General features: G+C 36.1%; 1 protein-coding gene across 2 annotated transcripts in view; it reads left to right on the forward strand.

Moving 5' to 3' along the window:
• PSME4 (proteasome activator subunit 4) overlaps nt 1-26501 on the forward strand; it is a 112181-nt gene that overhangs the window by 74221 nt on the left and 11459 nt on the right. For both annotated transcript variants that reach the window (XM_043981850.1, XM_043981851.1), the window contains 16 exons: nt 130-225; nt 1624-1755; nt 3403-3612; nt 4058-4194; nt 4887-4940; nt 5409-5538; nt 6378-6459; nt 9037-9190; nt 14928-14997; nt 16382-16507; nt 19118-19270; nt 19691-19795; nt 22236-22327; nt 23045-23176; nt 23675-23883; nt 24356-24441. In XM_043981850.1, the coding sequence (XP_043837785.1) occupies nt 130-225; nt 1624-1755; nt 3403-3612; nt 4058-4194; nt 4887-4940; nt 5409-5538; nt 6378-6459; nt 9037-9190; nt 14928-14997; nt 16382-16507; nt 19118-19270; nt 19691-19795; nt 22236-22327; nt 23045-23176; nt 23675-23883; nt 24356-24441 (1968 nt within the window). The remainder of the gene's footprint in view (nt 1-129; nt 226-1623; nt 1756-3402; nt 3613-4057; nt 4195-4886; nt 4941-5408; nt 5539-6377; nt 6460-9036; nt 9191-14927; nt 14998-16381; nt 16508-19117; nt 19271-19690; nt 19796-22235; nt 22328-23044; nt 23177-23674; nt 23884-24355; nt 24442-26501) is intronic.

The raw sequence follows: 26501 nt of genomic DNA on the forward strand, positions 1-26501 counted from the left end.
ATAAGAATATGTAATTATTAGACAAATATTAAATAATCATGAGTTCTCAGAAAGTACAATCCTATTCTACAAATTAGCCAGTATGTTTTTTTTTAAACTTTCTATTTTGTGTTTCTTTTTTCTCTTTAGCTGAGAACACTAACTGTTGAAGGCTGTGAATACAAAAAAATACACCAAGATATGATCAGAGACCTTCTTCGTTTGTCTACAAGTTCATATGGCCAGGTATGGATTTTTTACATGTTTAGATATTGCTATACTAGTATGCCATTCCATACTTCATCATGGCTTTTGTAGGTGTGACCCTAGTCCTTGAAGGTCATTCCAGCATAGCGTTACACCAGCAGACTCTACAGAGCTAAAAGGCGTATGGACCTGGTCATAAGACTGTGTGGATATCCTCAGAGAATCAACCAGAGTTAGATCAAGGAGACTAACTACCAAATGATTTTATGATTTTTTTGTTTTTGGCCAGGGTAACTTCCAAGTTGTTGAAGTGTTGTTACAGTCTATATTGGTGGAAGGGAATACAAAATCATGGCACCCTCAAAGATAGAAGTGAACAACTAGCAGTTAAACCTGTCATTTCGAACTCAAGACTGTCTACATTTTGTGATCATGACTAGTTGGTGGCACAGAATAGTAAAGCCTGAAGGAATCTTATTATCTAGTACAAATTCCTTTTTTTTTTTTTAAACATAAGAAAACTAAGGGTCATAGGAAAATGACATAACCAACGTTAATAGCTAGTTAATGTAGAACAAGGACTGATCCTGATTCTGTTATTTTTTCCTATATGCCACACTTCCAGTTTGTTCTTTCTATACTTAACTTATATTGTGAGGGCAGTAGCAAGGAATACCATTGAAATCCAAGTATGAGAAAGATTTGTGAGGTCAGGTTTTTTAGAAAGTTGGATGTTAGCCTGAGCACTAAGTTATAACTATATGGAATAGGTTTCAAGGAAGAGGAGAACCATGGGTAGCATTTTCTGAATTAGCTCTTGACATTATAAGTTCATTATTTTAGTGAGTTTCTAAGAATTTAAGTATATCCATCATATAAATGAATTGTTTTTATACTAATCATTACTGTGTGATCTATTTCTTCACATCAACAAATGTGGATAAAAAAGATTCCCATTAATATGAAAATCTAATTTAAAAAATTTATAGGGGGCAGCTAGGTGGCACAGTGGATAAAGCACCAGCCCTGGATTCAGAAGGACCTGAGTTCAAATCCAGCCTCAGACACTTGACACTTATTAGCTGTGTGACTCTGGGCGAGTCACTTAACTCCCATTGCCCTGCCCCCCCCCCCAATTCATAGTTAACTAAACTAATATAGTTTGGATAATTATCCCAGTAGAATTATAATACTTTGGACCTAGAAGGGGCACCATCTAGTCCATCCCCTTCCTGTGATAAGTAAGGAACCTGAAACCCAAAGTGGTCAAATGACTTGGTATTAATCATAGTTTAGTGACAGGAACATCTCAAGGACTTGAGAAAAATGCTTAAACTTTTGTAAATTCATTTGCATAATATAAAATGAGGTTATTAAGCATTTAAACCTATCTTTCAACTATGTTCATAAAATATATCTTGTTGATCCTTTCCCTAGGTTAGGAATAAAGCCCAGCAAACATTTTTCACGGCTCTGGGAACATACACATTTTGCTGCAGAGATATTATTCCTTTGGTTTTAGAATTCTTGCGACCAGACAGACAAGATGTCACTCAACAGCAATTCAAAGTAGGTTCTTCTTTTTTTCCTTCCTGAATTCCATTATTATTTATCTATACATGAAAAATTGAATCTACAAAGGACTGGGTGCCTGCGAATTATGTATGCAACCAGTCTTGAAGTGAAGAAAATCACCAAATCTTGGTAATTACAATAAGCTTTTGGTTTGAAGAGAAAGAAATATGAAAAAATCTATGTATTTTGTTTATAATTGTAAATGCCATTATAATTTTGCTAGAACCATGGGACAGTTTTTTCATTTGGTAACATGCACACTGGATAAACAGAAGTAAGCCCAAATTGGAGATAACCCTAATATTTATATTTTAGTATATTGGGTGTTTTCTGCACGAGGATTGTGTGGATATTTTTTGAATTAACAAAATCTTGATAACTAACAGTTCTGCTTTCCTGTTCTTCAAGCTTTCTGCTTTTATAATATTTACAAAGGCAAGGAAGCCAATGAATATAAAAAGATATTAATTGTACATGTAGTCTGTAGAGACAAACTGACAATTAGTAACTGGACATCTAGGCTACTGAGAAAGTGACTAGTCTTTCATAGTTTTCTGCATTAGACAGTGGCATACTGCAGGACAGACACAGCAAAGCAAAGCAAAAATGTTTTTATTAATGTATGATTGTATATCATTATGACTTCAAGGGATTTCAGTTTGTTGTGTAACAAGCACCATTTATGTTGCACTGACTTAAATCGAGAAGCAGCAAAAAATGGAGTTAAGTAAAATCACTGAGTCATGGTCTATCAGTCAATTTGGCTAATGTTTTTGGCCTAAACAAAATACATTAAAAATATTTATCATTTATTGGTAATATTTAAATATGGTCTCATTAGTTGGGAAGAAAATAATATTTATTCCTGCTTTCAAGTTTCAGGATGCTACTATGATATATGTGCGTGTGTGTGTGTGTGTGTGTGTGTGTGTGTGTGTGTGTACATAACACACACATATATAATAGCCACTATAATAAGTAAGAGACTGTTGCTTAGGAGTATCCAGTCTAAACAAAGAGCTGACTTGAGTACTTCTAAGGGAAATGCATTTTTAGAAACTTAAATCTTGGGTTAAAATTTCAGATATTATTTATGGTTCTTATCCCTTTAGTAAGCATTGGGAATCACTTGCTATGCTGAATTTTGGGGGCAGTTATTCTCACTATGTGGCAAATACCTATCTATCATTTGTTCACTTAACAGCATGGCCTTCTTATCTCACTTACGAAGTTCAGCTATCACTCTCAAACCCTGTCCCAGTATTGATTAGTCTTGGGGTTTTGATCCTGCCCCAGTTTTAACCTGAAGCTTCTTAGGCATCCTAGTGGCTACCTTTTCCAGGGGCTCAATATATTGGATTGCATATATTTTTTTAAATCAACAAAGTATAACAGCTTTCATAGTTTATAGTCTGGTTGTGCATTCTAAAATTAGCACTTAGAAAAATAACAGGTGCTAAAGTAGCAGACCAAAATTGATTATGTAAACTCCTTTAGATATAACAAATATTGCCCAGGAACTGACAAAGGATAATTTTTTTCTTAGGGAATGAGACTTAAAATATATACTAAAGAAAACACAGTCTCTTCCCTTCAGAAGCTTCCAATCTAATAAATGCACATATTTCTTTGTTTCTTCAGGGTGCCTTGTATTGTCTACTTGGAAACCACAGTGGAGTGTGCCTAGCAAATCTTCACGACTGGGATTGTATTGTACAGACATGGCCAGCGATTGTTTCTTCAGGGCTAAGCAAAGCAATGTCCCTAGAAAAGCCATCAATAGTCAGGCTGTTTGATGATCTTGCAGAAAAGATTCACAGACAATATGAAACAATTGGACTGGATTTCACAGTAAGCAAAACATTTTATTTCACTGGTGGTTTTGAGCCCAACTATACCCCAGGTTATTTAAATTACAAATTAATTTCTTTATGTAATTTGGTCAGACCCTAGATTCAAATCCTGACTAAACTACCTGTCACATAATACCTAACTTACCTAATCCCTTCTGGACCTTGGTTTTCCTTGTCTGTAAAATGAGGCTATATTAAAAGAATCACTTATCTAGAGTTAGTAGATATCTTAGACGGACTCAAGTCTGACCCCTTAATTTTACAGAAGAGAAAATTATTGAAGCCCAGGGAAGTTAAGTGATTTACCTAAAATCCTAACTGAGCCAGGATTAGAGCTAGTGTTTGAACTGGGTCCTATAGCTCCAATTCCATTGCTCTTTCTTTTAAAGTCCCTTCCAATTCTAAGTCCTGTAATCCTTTTTTTTTTTTTTCCTTCTAAAAAGGTTCCACAGGCATGTGTTGCAATAGGTATCTTAATCCAACAGTCAAAATACCCCTCTGCCAATCAGCCATTGCTTAGCCCAGAAGAGATTCAGTTAGGAATTCAACGACAGCAAGAAAAAAATGCTGAGGCCTTACAGTAAGTGATTTAAGTTAACGTAAATGACATACTATTAATGTATCTTTTAAATTCAGGTATGGTAACTTCTTTATGTGCTCTTCACAGCTTAAACCAGTGACGGAATCGGCTATCTTTTTTCCTTCTGTTAATTTTTCTTTGATTTTAGTTGACACTATTTAGAAAACTATTTCTACTGCATTATTTTCTGTGTTTATACACACAGACACACACACACACACACACACACACACATACATATATCCTATATATACTACTTATCTATATATATTTGAAAACTCAAAATCAAAGCATATGGAATGTAAATCTTACCTTTCTTATCTATTAAGTACTAATTGTTTATATTTCTATCATGGTCATTTTATCATTATATTTTGTAGTAACAAAAGTCCTTCAATTTGAATTCCAAACAAAACCTTCTATTCAGTTACTAAATTAATTGAAAGAATATTCATGAACCAATATTTTTTTCTAAGTTTTGGTTTAAGAAAATTTAAAGCCTCATGTTACAGATTAATGTGTTTTCCTAAAAATTCCAAGCATGTGCCTGATAAAAGAAAATATTCGTGTATTTGTCGTGTTTGTTGATTTGAACTTAATTGAATGTTAGGTATTCTATGTGATTTGACGCTTAGCTTTGTTACATAATTTAGTATTTAAATGTATATTAAATGGTATTCTTGTTCTTTTAGGAACTACGAAAACTTGGTACATACTTTGTTAGACTGTGTGGATCAAAGAAATCTGTAAGTGTTCTAGGCATTTAATTTTACATTCTTCTATTACAACAAACATTTGACTTAAATGTTCCAAGGTTCACTTAAATGGCATGCAAATTATTTGCTTTACAATTACAAGCCCTTTTATGGCATTTCAAGTCCTGAAACCTGAGGCAGATAGTTCCAAAGACACAACATGTCTTATCTTCAGATTACTTTTTTTTCTCTTTGACTTGTCCATGCATTAATGAGAATTGCATATTGGCTAACACAAGATAGGAAGAAGTAGATTTACTTAAATATAAAGGCCACTTTGAGAGGGTCAGGAATGGGAGCGAGGAAGATGCCCAGGAAAAATTAGATACTTGTTATTAATTTTTAGTAAAATGTGGTATTTGTCATTAATAGGTTTGGGCTACTTGGTTTTTATAGCATATTACAGTGGAGGATGTATTGGTGGGTATAAGTAACGAGTTTTATTATATTTTCTTGAAGCCCCTGGAAATTTGAACATATAGGCATCGGCTTTCTGTCTTTGCTCTTGAGAGATGACCGAGTTTTGCCTCTTCGTGCCATAAAATTCTTTGTGCAGAGTCTCAACCATGATGCAATTGTGGTTCGGAAGGTAGGCACTTTGGTTTCAGATAAAATCTTAAATTGTAAGATTTTATCGAACTAAAACTTGAATATTTTCCCATTAAAGAAGGACTGGAACTTAGGAATATCTCAAAGGACTGCATTGCATCAATTGTTGCAATTTATTTTGTTTTAGTCTGTAAGGCAAAGAAAATACAGTAGCATCAAAAATTTCATTTCAAAGTAAAATTGTTATTATTTGCTTATAATTGTTTTAAAAGTGTATTTGCACAGATAGGAGAAATTATAATAGAATTGGTTTTTTTAAAGCAAATTTTTTATCAAATAATGTACCTGGTTCTTCTAGTGTTAAAGTATCTAATTTTCAGCTGCCCATTTTTGTTTTTGATTTCTTTTCCCCATTTGGGAAAGGTCACTTTAAGTGTCCTATAACTTTTTGAGATAGCCGTTTAGGTGTCTTTGGATTTTCAGCTTGTGTCAAGGGAACATATTGAAAAATTTTAATTTATCCCACCTGCATGTAGTCCACTTTCTGATTTTCCTGTTTATTGGTTGAATCTGAAATGTTTTCTTCTTTTCTTCATTGTGAAGGAAATATAACTAAACTGAACCAGTCATTTGTACTTCCAAAGCAAAATTCCTACACTCTTCTTTGAACTGATTGAGACATATTACGGTGGGAATGGTCCATGCCAAAGTCTTGGATGGAGTTGCACGCTAAAGCCATTCCACTGCACATGTAGAGTTTGAGGGATTTCCCTGTTCTCAAAAAGAAAGAGAATCTGGCCTCTGCTGATAGCATGGTATGCAAATACTTACTAGGTTTTTAAAAAATTAATGAAGTAAACGTGAAGATTTCTTTTCTAGATGGCTATCTCAGCAGTTGCTGGCATTCTCAAGCAGCTGAAGAGAACACACAAAAAGCTTTCCATCTGCCCATATGAAATCAGTAAGTGCCACCTAAGATAACTTAGCTCCTGTTTGATGTTTTTGAATGTGTTCACTCATATTTTCTCAGTTGGTTCACTGAATCCATAGATAACTTTTCTTAAAGTATAAATGTATTAAACTTTATTTGGTGTCTGCTGCATTTTTATTTTTAAACTCTAAGACATTAAAACTCTTTTGAGTTCATTTTCCAAAATAATTCAATAATTAAATGAAAAGCATTCATTAGAGGAGATTTCATATTTCTTTACACCTATACATTAAATATAAGTACACAACTTTTGTGCATGCTTGGTGTTTTCTGTGCTTTTAATATTCAGCAGTAGAAGGGTTTTCTGGTCAGATTTAGAGGATAATTGTAATTATATTAGAATTTATTTCTCTGGGGGTGTCTCTGTGTGTATGTGTGTGTGTGTGTATGTGTGTGTGTGTGTGTGTGTGTGTGTGTGTGTGTGTGTGTGTGTGTGTGTGTGTGTGTGTGTGTCTTTGTTTTGCAGGGCACTGAGTGTTAAGTGACTTGCCCAGGGTCATACAGCTAGTAAGTATCAAGTGTCTGAGGTCAAATTTGAACTCAGGTCCTCCTGAATCCAAGGCCAGTGCTTTATCCACTGCGCCTCCTAGCTGCCTTAAAATTTATTTCAAAACCTTAAAATATTCATTCTATTTCCTTTGGTTGTCACATCTTCATATTCCTGCACCAACTACTCTCTTACTACTTCCCATAGTGGAACCTAAAGTATATATTTTCTTGGGCTCATTTCTTTTTACCAAAGCAGCACATAAATCTGTCACTTTAATTTGCTTTCATTTCAAGAATGGTTACAAAGGAGTTTTATTTATATTATATGAGTGAAGAATAAGATAGAACTTCTGTTCTCATGTTAATCTCACTCGAGACACATCCACATTTGTTTCCATACTCAGTATGATATAGAGTTGATTAGGATATAGAACTAGATATGTAGCTATACTAGGTAAATGACAAAGAGTGTTGTAGTATGTCATACAAGCAGCAAGTCATTTGGCTTCTTTGATCCTCAGATTTTTCTAATCATAACAATAGCATTTATGTAGTACTTTATGTTTGCCAAGTGCTTTAAAAATATCCTCTCATTTTATCTTCACAACTACTTTAGGAAATAGGTGCCCTTATTAACACCATTTTACAGATGAGAAAAACTGAGACAGATAGAGGTTAAGTGACTTGGCCAGGGACTGTATAAGGTTACATTTGAACTCAGATCTTATTGACTCCAGGTTCAATGCTTTAGCAACTCTGCTACCTAGCTCCTTTTTACCTCTAAAATGAAGAAGTTGTGTTAGATAATCTTCCATAACAGACCTGTGAGGTAGGTAGGCATTATCCTTATTATACAAATGTAGAAATTGAGACCCTCAGTGGTTAACTGATTTATCCAAGGTTACACAGCTAAGAAATAAATGCTTGAGGATTTGCACTTCAGTTCTTCTGACCTTATCCAGTACTATCCTTTCCAGCGCCACTACTTCTAAAAGAAAATGACGGGGGCAGCTAGGTGGAGCAGTGGATAAAGCACTGGCCCTGGATTCAGAAGGACCTGAGTTCAAATGTGGACTCAGACACTTGACACTTACTAGCTATGTGACCTTGGGCAAGTCGCTTAACCTTCATTGCCCCACCCCCCAAAAAAAGAATTTAAAGCTGTCTAGAGACATATGAAGAAGTTCTCTAAATCACTTTTGATTAGAGAAATGCAAATTATAAATAATTCTGAGGTACCACCTCACATCTGTCAGATTGGCTAATATGACAAAAAGGAGAATAATAAATGGGAAAGATACAGGAAAATTGGGACACTAATGCACTGTTGGTGGAGTTGTGAGCTGATCCAGCCATTCTGGAGATCAATTTGGAATTATGCCCAAATGGCTATAAAACTGTATATGCTTTGATACGCTAATAGGTCTGTATCCCAAAGAGATAAAAGGGAAAAAGACCTACACATGCAAAAATATTTCTAGAAGCCATTTTCATAGCATAATGTTGGAAATTGACTGGATGCCCATCAGTTAGGGAAAGGCTGAAAAGCTGTAGTATATGATTATAATGAAATACTGTTGTGCATTAAGAAATGTTGAACAGGCAGATTTTAGAAAAACCAGCAAGGACTTGTACAAACTGAAGCAAAGTGAAATGGTCAGAACTAGGAAAACAGTGTACCACAGTATCAACAACATTGTCTGAAGATCACCTATGAATGACTCAGCTCTTCTCAGCAACACAATGATCCAAAACAAGTACAAAGGACTCACAAAGGAAAAGCCTATCCAGATAAAGAACTTACAGACTCAATGCAGATCACTTTTTCACTTATTTTATTTTTTGTGGTTTTGTTCTTGTGATCTGTTTCATTAATATGAAAATGTTTTTCATGATAGCACATGTATGACCTATATCAAATTGCCTACCTTTTTCACAAGAGGGGAGAGGAGGGAGGTAGAAACATTTGAAACTCAGAATCTTGTAAAAAAAAATGAATGCTAAAAATTGCCTTGACGTGTAAAATATTGTTTTAAAATTTCTTTTTTCTTTTTTTAGGTGGTACTCCTAAGCCCTCCTGCATTCTTGCTGGTGACAGACCTGATAACCAATGGATGCATTATGATAGTAAAAATATACCAAGAACTAAAACAGAATGGGAATCAAGTTGTTTTGTGGAAAAAACACACTGGGGATACTACACCTGGCCTCAGTGAGTCTTACAAACTAGCTTCATTTCATTGAATGGCTAGTTTTGACTTAATTGTAGTATTTTAAGATCCTCTTGAAGGTTTAAGTTGGATATAGGCACAGGTTCCAGTGAAAAATAACTAAGGCAGTTGTTGCTAGCACTTCTTTTCTGTATTCAATCTTTTATGTGTTTAATTTAAGATTCTAAATGTGGATTCTAATCTGTTCCCCCAGTTTTGGGGGAAACTGACTAAAATCACTGATAAAACGAGTTTAGGTTTTTAAGAGTTTATTGGAAAATAGAAAGAAAAAAGATTGAGAACAGAATTCCAACAGCCTGGCATTCCTATCTTTCCTCAAATTTCCTGTGAAGTCCTCTGCCGCCACCACCACCAAGTCAGGAACCCAAAAACGCCAGTGTTCTCTGCGCAGGCTCCCTTTCCTCCTTCCTGTCTCCTCCCCAAAAATAGGAGGCTCCTCAAGTTGATTGGCTGGTAGCCTTGATAGACAGCACCCATGAGCAAACGTCATTTCCTGACACCAAGGAAAAGCCACAATGCCTCTGAGGCATTTTCCTCATGGTGGAGCTTTCCCACAGCAAGTCTCCAGTAGGTGGCATCATTCCAATCATTACATATGCCAGAAGGAATCTGGGAAATGATGCTAAAAATTATAGTGCCAAATTCTAGAAAGCATTATTAAAATAATGATTAATGTTCTTCTGGAAAAGAAAGCAATAATCAAAAAAGGCCATTATGGTCTCATTTAAAGCTAGTCATGCAAACTAATTTTTTGAAAACTGATTTCTAGATGTAAATATCAGAATTCCCTGAATTCCTGCAAGTCTCAGATAACATTTCACCCTCTACAAGAAACCCTTCTTAATTTAGTGCCTTCCTTTTGATATTACCTCCTATTTGTCTTGTATATTTCTTGTTTTTATACAATTCACTGTATAATTCATTCTCCATGTTAGACCGAGTTTCAGAACAAGGACAATATTTTGCCTTTCTTTATATAGCCAGGACTTAGCAGCGCCTGGAACAAAATAAGTGCTTATAAATGGTAGTTGACTTACAGACTGTTTTATTATTAACTTAAAGCCATAAGTGTCATGGTTCTAAAATTGGCACCAAGGTATGAAGCATAATTAACATAGATCTTGATCCAAAAAGAGCTTGATGGGCTAGAATACTGCACCCAGTCTAACCAAATAAAACTTAATAGGGATAAACAAAGTTTTGCTCTAAAGCCATGAGGTTTATTTGGAAAAGATCTAGGCCTTTTATAGTAGACTAGAAAGCTGATGTGAATCAGTAGTGTGACATAGCACCTAAAACACTAATGCAAATTTTCATACTCTGAGTATAAATATATGTATTTAGGTAGGAAACATTTATTTATTTTATGTTTTTATTTGAATTTTATTTTTCCAGGGCAATGGCAGTTAAGTGACTTGTCCAGGGTCACACAGCTAGTAAGTGTCAAGTGTCTGAGTCCAGATTTGAACTCGGGTCCTCTTGAATCCAGGGCTGGTGCTTTATCCACTGCATGACCTAGCTGCCCCGGACTAAAATATCTTACCTTTTTCAAGTTCTATTAAACCATAGTTTTCAGAATTAGAGAGGTGATAGTAGCACCATACCCTAGTTGGGTCACCTCTGGATAACTGTGTTCATTTTTGTATGCCACATATTTGGAAGATCATTGATAAGCAGGAAGACAATCAGAATGGTGAGGATTTCATAGTCATGCAACATGAGAACTGCTTGAAGGAAATGGGCTTGATTATCTTAGAGAAAAGACTTAAAGGGGAGGACTTCTGGGGCGGGGCCAAGATGTCAGAGGAAAGGCAATGAGCTCTCGAACCCATGACATGATCGCCCCCCAAAACATCCAAATAATGCCATAGGAAAATGCCTGGAGCAGCAGAATGTACTGAAATCTAACCAAGAACAGCTTGGAAGGTCAGAAGGAGGGAGCTGCTGTGCTGATACAGGACAGGAGCCCAACCCCACAGTCACCATGACACAGATCCAGTCCCAGGAAGGCCTCGCCAGAGAAGGAGACCTTCAGAGCCTCTGAATCAGTTGAAGCGCCAGTGTCATCTGGAACTAAGCTCATAGTCTGGTGAGAGGGCTGAGGGCAGCTATGTGGTGCAGTGGATAGAGCACTGGTCCTGGAGGCAGGAGGACGTAAGTTCAAATCCAACCTCAGACACTTAACACTTACTAGCTGTGTGACCCTGGGCAAGTCACTTAACCCTCATTGCCTTGCAAGAAAAAAAAAAGAGGGCTGAGCCCTAGGCAAGGGGCAGACTACAGGAGTCTATGCTGGTGCTGAGGCAGAACTTGGATTTTTCACCCCTGCCGAGAACCAGGAGGTAGACTTGAGTAGCAGTGGCCCAGGTAGGGGAGGGGCACAGGCTCCTCAGAGCTAACAACCACAACACACAAAGCTGGTTGATTAGTAAGTTGGTCTGGGGTCATCTAAGGACCAGGGAAAAGGCCAGATGAGTGAAGAACCTGATCCTCCTTAAATCATACCACCTGGGACTTCTGAAGCTTGGGATACTGCAGTCTGGAAACAGTGCCCCACTTTAAGGAGCTAAAAGTCAAGTAAAAGAAAGGCAAGATGAGCAGACAGAGAAAGGTGAGAACCATAGAAAGTTTCTTCAGTAACAAGGAAGATTGAGGTGCACCCTCAGAGGAAGATGTCAACATCAGGGCCTCTATATCTAAAGCTTCCAAGAAAAATATGAATTGGTCTCAGGCCATAGAGGCACTCAAGAAGGACTTTGAAGATAAAGTTAGAGAGGCAGAGGAAAAAATGGAAAGAGAAATGAGGGTGATGCAGGAAAGACATGAGAAAAAAGTCAACAGCTTGAAAGGTCAAATGGAAAACCTCTCTGATGAAAATAATTACCTAAGAATGAGGATTGAACAAATGGAAGCCAGTAACTTTATGAGAAACCAAGATATAATAAAGCAAATCCAAATGAATAAAAAAATAGAGGGCCATGTGAAATATCTTCTAGGAAAAACTGCTGACCTGGAAAATAGGTCCAGGAGAGATCATTTGAAAATTATTGGTCTACCTGAAACCCATGATCAAGGAAAGAGCTTAGACATCATGTTCCAAGATATTCTCAGGGAAAATTGCCCTGAAATTCTAGAAGAAGAAGCTAAAATAGAAATTGAAAGAATCTACTGATCACCTCCAGAAAGAGATTCCAAAAGGAAAACTCCTAGGAATATTATAGCCAAATTCCAGAGCGCTCAGGTCAAGGAGAAAATATTGCAAGCTGCCAAAAAGAAAGAATTCAAGTACTGTGGACAGTCAGGATAGCACAAGATCTAGCAGCTTCTACATTAAAGGGCATGGAATATGATATTCCAAAAGGCAAAGGAATTGGGATTACAACCAAGAATCACCTACTCAGCAATACTCACCATAATCTTTCAGAGGAAAAAATGGGACTTTACTGAAAAAGAGGACTTTCAGATATTTGCGATGAAAAGACCTGAAATGAATGGCAAATTTGACTTTCAAATACAAGACCCTAGAGAACCATAAAAAATTGGAGCTGGGGGACATACCTGGGGTTGTACAGTGGGTGACTGTCTTGTGTCTCAGGTTGGGTTTTGGCTGGGATCCCCCTCGATCCCGGGTGGATGCTTTGTCCACTGCGTCACCTAGCTGCTCCATGATGACATCATTAGGGATAAACTGAGGGGTGATGGGAATGCACTGGGGGAGGGGGAAGGGCAGAGGTGAAATCCTACATGAAAGAAACAGGAAACGGCATATGTAGTGGGGGAAGAGATGGGAGAGGAGCAGGGCAGTAAATGAATTTTGCTCTCATCAGAAAAGGCTCAAAGACCTTAAACTCATCAGAGTTGCCTCAAGGAGGGACTAACACATACACCCAACTTCGGGGAGGAAACTATTTAATCTGGGCAGTAAATGAGCCTAACACTCATCAGAATTGGCTCAAAGACCTCAATCTTATTAGAATTGGCTCAAGGAGGGAATAATGTACACACTGAATTGGGTGGAGTAATCTTTCTAACCCTGCAGGAAAATAGGAGGGGAAGGGGATAAAGAGAGAGGGGCAAAAGAAGGAAGGGCAGAGGGGGCAGCTAGGTGGCGCAGTGGATAAAGCACCGGCCCTGGATTCAGGAGTACCTGGGTTCAAATCTGGCCTCAGACACTTGACACTTAACCAGCTGTGTGACCCTGGGCAAGTCACAACCCCCATTGACCGCCCCCCCCCCAAAAAAAAGGAAGGGCAGAGTAGGGGAGGGGACAGACAGAAGCAAATCTCTTTTGAAGAGGGATAAGATGAAAGAAGATGGATAATAGAATAAATATGGGGAAGGGAATAGGATGAAAGGGAAACAGTTAACAATAGTAATCATGAAAAAGAGAAAAGGGGTAGAAATTGTACAAAAATATTTATAGCAACTCTTTGTGGAGGCTAAGAATTGAGAATCAAGGGAATGTCCATCAATTGAGGAATGAGGGAAGAAGCTTTGCTATATGATTGTGGTGGAATGGTCTTGTGCTATAGGAAATAACAAACAGAATGATCCTTGAAAAACCTGGAAAGACTAATGAACATCGATTTATAGTGAAGTGAGCAGAGCTGGGAAGAAATTGTGCATAGTGACAGCAGTATTCTTCATTGAGCAATTGTGAATGACTTAACTATTCTGAGCAATGCAATGATCCCAAGGAAATAATGAGGAAGCTTACTATCCACCCCCATAGAAAGAACTGATAAAAAGAACACTTGTGGATTGTACATATGTAACCTGGTTGCAATCTTGTGGAAGAGGGAGGGAGAAAAATTTGGAACTCTAAATCTTATGAAAACGAATGTTGAAAACTACCCTTACATGTAACTGGAAAAAATAAAATAAATGTTTGTTGCAAAAAGAGAGAAAAAAAAAAGACTTAAAGGGAAATGTTTTGTGACTATCTTGTAGGGATGTCTTTTTAAATTTGGAAGAGTGATTAAACTTATTCTGCTTAACTCCAAAGTGAAGAACAAGCAACAATGAGTAGAAATTGCAAAAAGGCAAATTTAGGATTGATGTAAAGAATCCCAAAGTAAAATAATAATATGTTCCATGTGGGAATGGTTTCACTCAATGAGTCAAGGAAATTTTCTTGTACAGTAGATTCTTGCTTCAGATGTGCATTGGACCAGATGACATTCTGTGACTCTTTTTCTTTTGCTTCTCCTACTTGTGTTGCTCTAGGCTTACCTATGGGTATTTCTCCATTTGCAGGGTTAAACAGGTTGCTGATACATCCTCTAAATCATTCCACTGGTTGTAGTGGAGTGTTTACTTAAACATCATTTGAGAGATGATGTTCCTTAGAGTTACTTCCAGTAATCCATTATATAGTAACCAGAAAGTTCTCTTGTTATTTTCTACAGCTTTGTTTCTGCAAGAAATGCTAAATTAAGGTTGGAGTCATTGACCCCCAAGACTTTGTTCCAGATCTAAAATTCTATCTTTTTGTCAACTGCCTATATGTCCTCTTTCTACAGCTGATTTCTGAGTTCTTAAATGCTTGGAGTTATTAATTTTAACACTTTTTATCTCCCCTGTAATTTGGTTCCCTGCACAGAATAGATACTCAAATGTTTCTCGATAACGCTGGCACATATTTGTAAAGCTATATATACCTGTAACTAATGGAATAACATTATTGGCTCTATACTAATGTATATGCTTTATATTTAGGAATATGGTTGTTTATGCACCTGCAGAAGAGCAGCCCAAACTTGGCAGAAGTCGGGAAGATATGACTGAAGTAAGCTTTTATTTTTTGTTTGTTTTTTTTTGCGGGGCAATGGGGGTTAAGTGATTTGCCCAGGGTCACACAGCTAGTAAGTGTCAAGTGTCTGAGGCCGGATTTGAACTCAGGTACTCCTGAATCCAGGGCCGGTGCTTTATCCACTGTGCCACCTAGCTGCCCCTTTTATTTTTATAATACATAAGTAGGTATTCAAGATGACACAGCACCTTACTTTTGACCACAAATTCATCTTTTATCTCAGGTCAGCTGTGATCTGAAACCATTATTACATTCATTATTATATAAGATATAAAGACCTCAGTATTCCTTTCTCTGTTCCCTAATCCTATACACCTACTTGTTTGGGGGTCATTCAGTTGAGCTCTTTATTAGTAGCTTTATGTCCACTTGCACTCCCAAATTATAGTCTGTAACACAGTTTAGGACTTGATTATATATCATTTCATTGTGTTTTTTGCTGATTGTATATATTAATCCTAAAGTCTATAATCTTTGAAGGGAAAAAATTCCTATATTCTTCTGTAGTATTATTCTGTTGAACATTATATTTTTGTTTTGTTTTGTTTTGGGGGGGGTTGGGGGGTCAATGGGGGTCAAGTGACTTGCCCAGGGTCACACAGCTAGTAAGTGTCAAGTGTCTGAGGCCGGATTTGAACTCAGGTCCTTCTGAATCCAGGGCTGGTGCTTCATCCACTGTGCCACCTAGCTGCCCCTCTGTTGAACATTATATTTAACTGGTCGTTGTGAGGAAAAAGCATTATGAAACATTACTATATAACCCTAAGATTTTGTTAGTTGATTCAAATTGAACACTTTATTATGCTTTACCTAGAGCAGTGTCATCTCTATATTTAATGAATTATGCAGAAAACTTGATTCCATCAGAATCCAGCATTTTGGGTGAATTCATTTATGAAAACAAGTTACAGGCATTAGAAAATAAATTATATTGATTTCTGATATTGAGAAAATTACAAATTTTTTGTCAAGTGTTTCATAAATATGATGAATATAAGAGACTGCTCAGGGATTAGTTTGCTAGGTATTTTCTAATTGCTGTAGTCTTTCAGGAGAAAAAAAGATACCTGTAGGTCTTAATTGACAGTAAAAGTATTTGGGATCTCACACATGTCACTTGGAGATTTGAATAAAATTAGCTTAGCTGCTTGGGAAGGCTTTGAATTTAAAATCATTCCTCTTAATAAAGCAGAAAAGGTGTGGCTTATGTCTAGGATAAAATTCTTATGACAAGTATACAACCTGCCTGTACAGAAAGTTAATAATTAGATATCAGCAGATATTAAAAGTAGAATTTAGATTCTACAGTAATGGTTTTATATATTTTAAACTGTTTTAATACTTTTTTTCTCTTCTTTAGGCAGAACAGATTATTTTTGACCATTTTTCCAATCCTAAATTTGTCGAGCAGTTAATAAATTTTCTATCTTTAGAAGACAGAAAAGGAAAAGACAAATTTAATCCTCGTCGGTTTTGCCTCTTCAAGGTAACTAAAATGTTATTATCAGTTTCGTGGATTTTGATTGAAGGTGAAGCTTGTGGGGTAATTTAGGATTTGGACTTTGGTATGCTTAAAATCCTTAGTTTTCTACATGTTTGTAGTGAATGTGATCATTTTTTTTGGTGTCACATCTACTCAGGAAATCACATCTAAATATCTAAGAACTCAGTGTGAGGGCCAAAATTTGATATACGGAGCATTATTTGGGTGACTCACCTTAGTATTGGTGTCCCAGAAATATGAGGGACCCTTTAAGGTTTACCCTCCCCTCTGAACTGCCCTTTTTAGATATTTCTCCCAGGCCAATAAGAAAGGAGCCTCTGAGCTTTAGTTCACAAATGGATCAGATTTTATTACTTGGGAATTAATTAAACAACAAAGGTGAAACTAATAAAAATCAAAGATACAGAAATAGGAAAATAGAAATACAGATAAATGCTCTTAACTCTAAACTTAACCAATGCAACGCCAGACCATTTCCAGTTAAGCTAGTTCAAAGGAATTTAGGGTTTTCCATAATTAACTCACCAACCCCAGACAGTCTACAGTTGCTCACACCATGCCAAGACAGAATGAAGATGCGCCACCACAAGGGGAGTCGCCAGACAGAGACCCGAGAGTGAGCCCGCGTTCTGGAAGCAGCCCTCTCTTCAGGGAGCATTCAATCTTTCCTTTCCCAAAAGGGGAAAAACTGCCTATGGAGAGTTCTCCTTCTCAGTTCAGTAGCATATGTAACCTCGGAGTGGGCCAGGTGTGGACCCTCCCAAATGAGTTAGCTAAAATTGGGAATATAAATTTTTACCACATCCCCCCCCCACCGCCCCTATTTCTTTAGAAAACCCATATGGGTTTGCCGATGAAACAGCCAAAAATTCCAGAATATAATACCCTATGCTAGCAAACAATGTTAATATCAATATAGCAAAGGGAGAGAGAAGTTTTGTCCAGAGGGGTGGTCCCTCATGAACCAACGCTTTGACACTGGCCTTGCAGAGGGAGGGCGTCTGCAGAGAGTACATGTTACAGATGGTGTATATAATAACAGAAGGAAAAAACAACAAAACAAAACTGTTCATTTAAAGTCTCTGAGCTCTGGTCTTCTTGGAGTGGTAAGATGTCATCAGGAGAACTGGACTCTGGTCTGGAAAGCTGGATTTACTTCTTTAGTTGTTAAACTGCTAGATTTTTACTAAACCTTAGCATAGCATTGTCAGTGATCAAATTAAACAGTGAGAGTTCTTCAATATATAACTCATACTCAGACTGTGTGTGTGTGTGTGTATAAAATCATATTACATTCCCCTCCTTTATATAATACAGGGTTGAGGTAGTTATGCAATCTATAACACTTCTTACCACCATGTGTCTGGATCAAAGCCAAATTTAGTAATGTGTCCATGACTCCTGAAAATGTTATTGGAAAGGTTACCATACCACGTCTCATAGTTCCAAGACATTCAGCAAGTGTGCTAGGCCACAGGTGGATGGATTCTGACCATGCCATTGGACTGAGTGAAAGAAAAAGAAAACTCTTAGGAGGGAGAGAGGAAGAAACTGGACTGTATCCAGCAATTTTGGTCTACATAGTTGCCATCATAAGCAAACCATGGATTTACGTGTACTCGTCTCTCCTCCTGTTGTACATATTTTCTCTCCAGGGCCTGCATCAAACTCACTGTAAGAGCAGTTAGTCTCTGAAATGATAAGTTTCCATAACTCATAAATCTCATATTAATTTCACCAAAGACAATATGATGGTAAAAATGCGTGTTGTGCTGCATAAAACTGAAGATATACTTGTAATATATACAATAATTCCAAACCATACCCAGAGTATAATGACATATAAATGATAAATGAATGTAAATAGTTGATAATAGTAGACATTATTACATAATCTTCTTCGAGCAAGTAAAGACTTCATCTTATACATGAAAAACTTAACCTATACAATACCCTCACCGTTTCCGACTAAGCTGGTTCAGAGGAATTTAGGGTTTTCCGTAATAAACTCACCAACCCCAGACAGTCTACAGTTGCTCACACCACGCCAAGACAGAATGAACACGCGCCACCACAAGGGGAGTCGCATTCCGGAAGAAGCCTAGCGTTCCAGAAGCAGCCCTCCCCCTCCCTTCAGGGAGCATTCAATCTTTCCTTCCCCCAAAAGGGGAGGTCCTTCAAAAATTGCCTATGAAGAGTTCTCCTCAGTTCAATAGCATACATAACCTCAGGGTGGGCCAGGTGTGGCCCCTCCCTAATGAGTTAGCTAAAAATGGAAATATTAATTTTTAACCACATCAGAATGGTGATGGCTGTCTTTTTATAAAGCCAAACCCTCTGTACTAGATTGTGAACTTTTGTACTCATCAGAATGCATAATGTACACATACATAATTCTTTTGGTTATGAATTCATTAATTTTAGAATACCTGTGTATGTATTTTATTTCAGGTGGTCAGTAAAGTTCTTTGTTCTCCAACTTTTAATAAACACATAAGATTTCAGCAGTAATCATAATCACTTAAAGAATTAGACTATATATAAAGATGTACTTTTAAATAATTATGTTTTTCCTTTTAATTATTCTAATAGGGTGTGTTCAGGAACTTTGACGATGCCTTTTTGCCAGTTTTGAAGCCTCACTTAGAACGTCTAGTCTCAGACTCACATGAGAGCACCCAGCGATGTGTAGCAGAAATTATAGCTGGCTTGATCAGAGGTTCTAAGCATTGGACATTTGAAAAGGTGGGTGTGGGTGAGTGGGTGTGTGGGTGTGTGTTGTGTGCGTTTATACAATACTTCTAATAAGTTACATTTATCAGTAATATTCATGTACTTTATAGATTCTCAAGTAATACACTGTGCTTTAGTATTTTCTTTTCAACTGTTTTCTTTATTCACCCCACTTCTGACCCAAGATCAACAATGAAGGCTTGATATTATAATGTGACAAATTTCTTTTCTTAGACTATTGAGAGTTTAATTTCACTTTAAGCTTATTAAACTCTGTGTTAAAATTTCTGTTTTGTAAAACTTCTACCAAAAAAAGCTAAGATGCCCATTGACAACTTTTCATTTTTCCAGGTAAATGAAAACTTAGGTTTTGAAAATTGGTTGTTTTGAATAACAGTAACCTTTTACCTTTTTTTTTTTTTGATTGAGCAGGTGGAAAGACTTTGGGAGCTTCTATGTCCCCTGCTTAGAACAGCATTATGTAACATTACAGTGGAAACATATAATGATTGGGGAACTTGTATAGCAACTTCCTGTGTAAGTTTTCTTTATACCTTCTTTTATTTTGAGTATTTGTTAAATAAAACTAAATAGAGGTGTATATATCATTATCTGCACCATTTAAAGTCACTTTTAATGAGAGAATTGAAATTTTAGTTACATAAAATATATTTTTCTAATACTAAATTTTCCTTGATGACCTAAATTCTCCCAAATATTGATGTATCTGATAAAATTGTTTGCTAATAATCTTTGAGAAAAATCCATATGTACATTTAGTAAAAATCCTCACTTGAGAAACTCAACAAAAATAAGCATTTATATACTAAAAAAAATCTTTAATTTTTGCATGAAATAATAAATTATTATTAAATATTTCATCTTAAATATGTGTAAGTTAAATAGCACAATAACAAATATCTTGTCTCCATATCCCCTTCTAAATTGGATTGTGCTGCCTTAATTAACCTTTTTATGTAGTTATATTAAGTAAACTGTGAGATTTAAAATTGGATATAAGAGCATTAAACTCCCCTTTAACCTTTCCCTTATATATCTCCCAGACCAGTAAGAGAAAGAAGCCTGTGAGCTTTGATTAGAGAGGAATTAATTAGCTTTTATTGTTTGCGAATTAATTAGCCAACAAACAGGTGATACTGATTAGGGAAACAGGAAAGTAGAAATACAAATGAATAGTCTTAGATCTAAGCTTAGTCTATATTCTTTTATAAAACTCACCGAATCCCAAAGCTACCTCTCAGGCTGAGAACCAGAGTCGAGCACGTGCTGCCACCGAGGACCAGAGCTGATCACCCCAACACGCCGTCAAACCTGAGCCAGCGTGTGTGTGCCGAGAGAGCGAGCATTTCCATTCTCTCCTCATTTTTAAGCTGGTGCCCTGGAAGTGGCATACTTGGCCACGCTCTCCCGGGCAGCAGCAGGCACATGATTGTTCATCACGGTCTCCTCCCTGAAAGAGCAGTCCTTCAAAAACTGGCGGTCCTTCAAAAACCATTTCAGTAGTGTGCATTCAACTCTTTTTAGTTAAAAACCTTCATTTTTTACCACAAAGCATATTGTTATTCTGACTTTGCCAACTTCAGTCTGCATCACTTTATTCCTCATGGGGCAGCAAGGTGGCGCAGTGGATAGAGCACCAGCCCTGGATTCAGGAGGACCTGAGTTCAAATCCAGCCTCAGATACTTGACACTTAACTAGCTGTGTGACCCTGGGAAAGTGACTTAATCCCAATTGCCTCACCAAAAAAAAATTATTCCTCAGATTATTTTTCATATTTGTTATTTATTCTGGCATTAGTTAAAATGTAATCAGCCATTTTTCCAGGTGTTGAACACATGGATTGTTTACAGATTGCTATTATGAATTTGTTGGTGTGTAGTGACTTTGGATTTATCTTAAAATCTATTGTATACTTTTGGTTCTAATACTGTAGTCGCTCTTCTGTTCCCTTGATTACTTTTTTGTTTTTTTAAATCTAATATTGTATAGTTTTGACAGTTATACAGTCCAGCCATTCAGATACCCCTCAGTCCCCTCTCCCTCTTTTAGAAAATTTAGAGATAATAGTGATTCAATAATAATCGCAAAAGGGCAAGGGTGGCAGCCATAGAGTCAGGAAAATCTCCCTCTAATACAACCAGCTATATGAGTCCTGAACCAGTGCCCTAAGTGTCCCTAAGACTTTATTAAAATTGCATACAAAGGTGCAGTGGATAAAGCACCAGCCCTGGATTCAGGAAGGCCTGAGTTCAAATCCAGCCTCAGACACTTGACACAAAAAGCTGTGTGACCCTGGGCAAGTCACTTAACCCTCATTGCCCCACCCAAAACATTTGCATACAAATTGTTTTTCTGCATTGGTGGAAAGAGAATTCTGCACTTTCATTAAGTTACATTTTTTAGCATACCACTGCCATCTTCTCTCTCTCTCTCTCTCTCTCTCTTTCTCTCTTTCTCTCTCACTCACACACACACACACACACACACACACACACATATACACACACACCTTGATAATATTTTGTGAGTCTTGATAATATAACTACGTGGTGCTAAATACCTGATATAATGATTTTGCGTGTATGTGTATATATGGTGTATGTATGTTCTTAACCTGTCACCAGTTCACTGCATAGGGTTAAGATTTAAAACATCAGTAGCATTACTTTAAAGACCACCTTCCTAGCTAGGTTGCTAGTTAATTGACTTGGTGATTAAATTGGACAACTGTTATCTTTCTGGCATGTTGTAGTGTAAAAGGTTTCATAAGAGAATTTTACTTTCTTGATCTTTTCTGACTTAGGCCTGAGAGAGGCATATGTTTTAATGTATTGATTTTACCTTTGTATTCAAACTCTTTGATGTCTTTACATACATAGTAATTATATTCATAGTGTACTTAGTAGAATTGTAGATTCCCTGAAATATGATATTTGGACATATTTTTCAATACAGGAAAGCAGAGATCCTCGGAAACTTCATTGGCTGTTTGAGTTGTTATTGGAGTCTCCATTGAGTGGTGAAGGAGGATCTTTTGTAGATGCATGGTAAACCAAAACAAACCTAAAAAGTTAGCTTTCAAGGTGTTTTTGTGATCAGTTCACATGATACACAAATAGAAGTAAGTTAGGTGTATTGCCTTAGTAATCTTAATGATTCTCTTTTAGATCTAGTACAAAAAAATTCAATTAACTATATAGCCATCATTATTGTAGAGACAAGAGTAACACAAGATAATTTAAATTGAATCTTATCCAATCATTTCAGCCTTCTTCTCCACCAAATATTTATCAGAGAGTTGTTATTGAATTACAGTATTGACCAATTGACTGTGAACAATTCCTGTGGTCACCCTCTATAGCTATAAGGGAACCTATTGAATAGTAAATTGAACATAAGGCAGGAAAAAGAGTAAAAGACCTGAGAGCTTTGGAAAAAGAAAACTGATAAAGATCAGTTCTACAGCCAGGTATAAATATACCTGGCTTATAAAACAGGTTAGCTAATACTTCGGTGACTGAATTTCTTCATGTTTTTTACCTTCCTCACAGTATTGTGAAAAGCAAATGAGAATTTAAGTGAAGATACTGTATGTAGGCATAAGAAAGCATATTCTTCATCAGTTAAGAGTCAATGATAAAAAAAAAAGTCAATGATATTTGTGATCATGATTACTATCTGAGAAAATTAACCTGTGTAATGATGAGCAGTTGCCTTTATTAATGTATGAAGATAAATGATGAAGATGAAATTTTGTTTTTTAGTCGACTTTATGTACTACAAGGTGGGCTTGCCCAGCAAGAATGGAGGGTACCTGAGCTGTTACACAGGTTACTGAAGTACTTAGAACCTAAACTCACTCAAGTTTACAAAAATGTCAGGGAAAGGATAGGGAGGTGAGTATTGCCTTACACTTTGTGGTTTAAATCTTCTTTGCATGTTTTTCTTTTTTAAACATTTATAGTCTATATTGGTTATATTTTGAAGGGATGACTTTTATTTTGTGATTGACTCACTATATTCAAAATTTTTTAAATATTGTTTGGACCCATCTGTATATTAACTTCTTTACCTATATATTTATGTGGAAGTTCTTGCCATTTATTTTAATGGTTTTGAATTTTGCCTCATCAACAGAAAATATCAATTCTTAGCTTAGTTATTGCCTTTTTGGCATTTTTTAGGTTTTTTTCTTTGAAAAGTTGACTTGGGAGAGCTGTCATGTTAGGACATGAAATGGTTGAAACAAAATGCGATATAGTTGTTTCAAGTTATACTTTAAAGCAAAATTTAGAAAACATGTTTAGTTGAATCATGACTTCTGATGATGAGGTATATTCATGTGGTCTCTACTAACTTATTTCTTTTTCTACTCTGTGTATTTTATTTTACAGTGTACTGACTTATATATTCATGATAGATGTTTCTTTGCCAAACACTGCGCCAACAAAGTCTCCTCAAGTTCCTGAATTCACTGCCCGGATCCTGGAGAAACTAAAACCCCTCATGGATGTAGATGAAGAAATCCAGAATCATGTTATGGAAGAGAATGGAGTTGGTGAAGAAGATGAAAGAACTCAGGGCATCAAACTATTGAAAACTAGTGAGTGACTAAATTATGTTAATAATGGTAACACCTATGAGATTAGAAAAAACTCACTTAAAGTTATTTTTTGACACAGTCTTTTGAGTATTGATTCCATAAAATAATTTTTTAGTGTATCAGTTTACCTGTTTAGTATTGATTTGTGCTGATTCAGTAGTGCATGAAGTTGATTTGACTTGATTTTTGGTATATAAAGTAAATTTTGGGTAGACTGGTAAAAGAAATTGATAGTCAGATAAGTTGATTTTTTTTTTTTTTTTGGTGAGGCCAATATCAGTGCAACAGAAGGATTTGTAGTGGTATTTGTATAGTGTCCTTAGGTGAATGTGGAAAAGCTATAGAGTGAGTGTCTTTCTCGCTCCCCATTTCTAATATAGTTCTGAGATTCTATGTGTGAGTGACTAAGCATTAGTCCCCCATTCTGATCATACATTTTGGTCATTGAGTCTACAATTCTGTCCCCAAACAGTACTGAAGTGGCTGATGGCAAGTGCAGGACGATCCTTTTCCACAGCGGTCACAGAGCAGCTCCAACTTTTGCCCTTGTTTTTTAAGGTATTTTCTGTGTGCTTGCTGTGAAGGGTGTATGTTCCTCCCTCTTATGGGGTTTGGGAGTGGGTGGTGAAAGAATGACGTATATACTGACAGAATCTATGGTGGTAGTAGATGAAAAAATGCGAAGAAAGGTTGTACACATAGAACAGAGGAATATCTGTTCACCTACAGAATAAAAGAAAAATCTTATGCCTACTACATTGAAATGTACTGTTATGAGATATTGGTTATGAATAGTCAATTTATGAGCTATTTCAATTGGTATGGTAAAGGAGTTCTAAAAGAATATATCACCAGTAATTTTGATGAGAAGCTATTTTCTGAGTCAAAGATGCCTTCTAATCACTAAAGATTAAAATTATAATTCTTTAGAATCTAACTGTACTTAAACAGTCCACCTTATAATAGTGCCTTTTTATGTGTATCTTATAACCACAGATACATTGTAAGTTTCATAAGGAATATTTAATAATGTAAAATTATTTTTATATCCCTATAGCACTTATCACAGGGCCTTCCAGATAGCATGCAGTCAATAAATATTTATTGAATGACTAGATCATGTGTATAATTTAACAAAATATGTAGGGGGAAGAAAAGAGAACAGAAGGAAAATTTTTAAATCCACAGGAATGGAATTTACTTAAGAATATCATATATCAGTAGTCAATAGCTATTCTCAATTAACATTCAACCTAAGAATTGTTGAATAAATCGGGAATACTGCAAGATGGGCATATTGATTTCCATTTAGTAGATACTAAATTTAATGCTTGAAGCTATAAAATAAATATCCAAAGAAAATTATCTTTGGTAACATATGACTTCTCAGATTCATCTAATCTAAGAATATCAGCTCACTTGTGATACATGAATTATAGTAGTTCAACACTTGCTTCATTAGATGATGATGCTGAGACCAAAACCATGTTTCTATCCTTGTATAATTCAAAGACCAGCACTCTATCCCTTTTGCCACCTACCTGCCTCTATTTGATATCTACTATATGGCAAGACACTGGGGAATTCAAAGAAAGATTTTATCAGTTCTACAAAACAGAAGAGTGGACTGATTAAGGATTTCAGTGAAAAATTAAGCTATTTTTCATTGTTTAAAAAAATTATTTACCAGTTAAGTAGTGACATTTTCAGTGATGTTTATGACCTGATGTTATTTGTAAAAATAGAAGGTTGAATTAAATAATCACTAAGGTCACAATTGTCTCCTAATGGTTTATGATTCTAAATCCAAAATCTTCAGCCAAGAACTAAAGGCTCCCCATAGTTTGACCATAACCTACTTTTTCAGCCTTTATTCATTCACCCTAAGCTATAGCCAAAGTCCAGGTTTCTTCACTTTCTTAAACACAGTCCATTTCCCTGCCTCAGTACCTCTTTGCTTGTGCTTTCTCTTCCTTTTAGAGGTCTCAGAATCCTTTAAGACCTAGTTGAAATGCATCTTCTTGCAAATAGTTTTTTTTTGTTCCAACATTCATTTCCCCTCATCTCACTCATTTCTCACTATACCAGCATCCCCAAGCAAAATTGGAAGTTAGATTTTCTTCCTCTTAAATTTTAGGTTGAAAGGTATTTTTTAGAGATGCAGTCCAGGTATCTAATCTTCCCAAGAATCTTACTGTACTTAAACAGTCTATCTTATAATGGTGCCTTTTTATGTGTGTCTTATTACCACAAATACATTGTAAGTTTCATAAGGAATTTTTAATAATATAATATTTTGTATATCTCTGTAGCACCTATCATAGTGCTTTCCAGATAGCATGCGGTCAATAAATATTTATTGAATGACTAAATAGTGTGTATAATTTTAACAAAATTTTATATGAAGGGGGAAGAAAAGAGAACAGAAAAAAATTCTTAAATCCACAGGAATGGAATTCACTTAAGAATATTATGTATTATATATTAATAGTCCACAGCTATTCTGAATTAACATTCGATCTAAGAATTGTTGAATAAATCAGAATTCTTTAAGATGGACATGTTGATCTACAGTATTCTAGCCATAAAGCATGGGAAAAGTGACAGCTAAGACTTGG

Source organism: Dromiciops gliroides, chromosome 2 (genome assembly GCF_019393635.1).
Source record: "Dromiciops gliroides isolate mDroGli1 chromosome 2, mDroGli1.pri, whole genome shotgun sequence".
Classification (NCBI taxonomy): domain Eukaryota; kingdom Metazoa; phylum Chordata; class Mammalia; order Microbiotheria; family Microbiotheriidae; genus Dromiciops; species Dromiciops gliroides.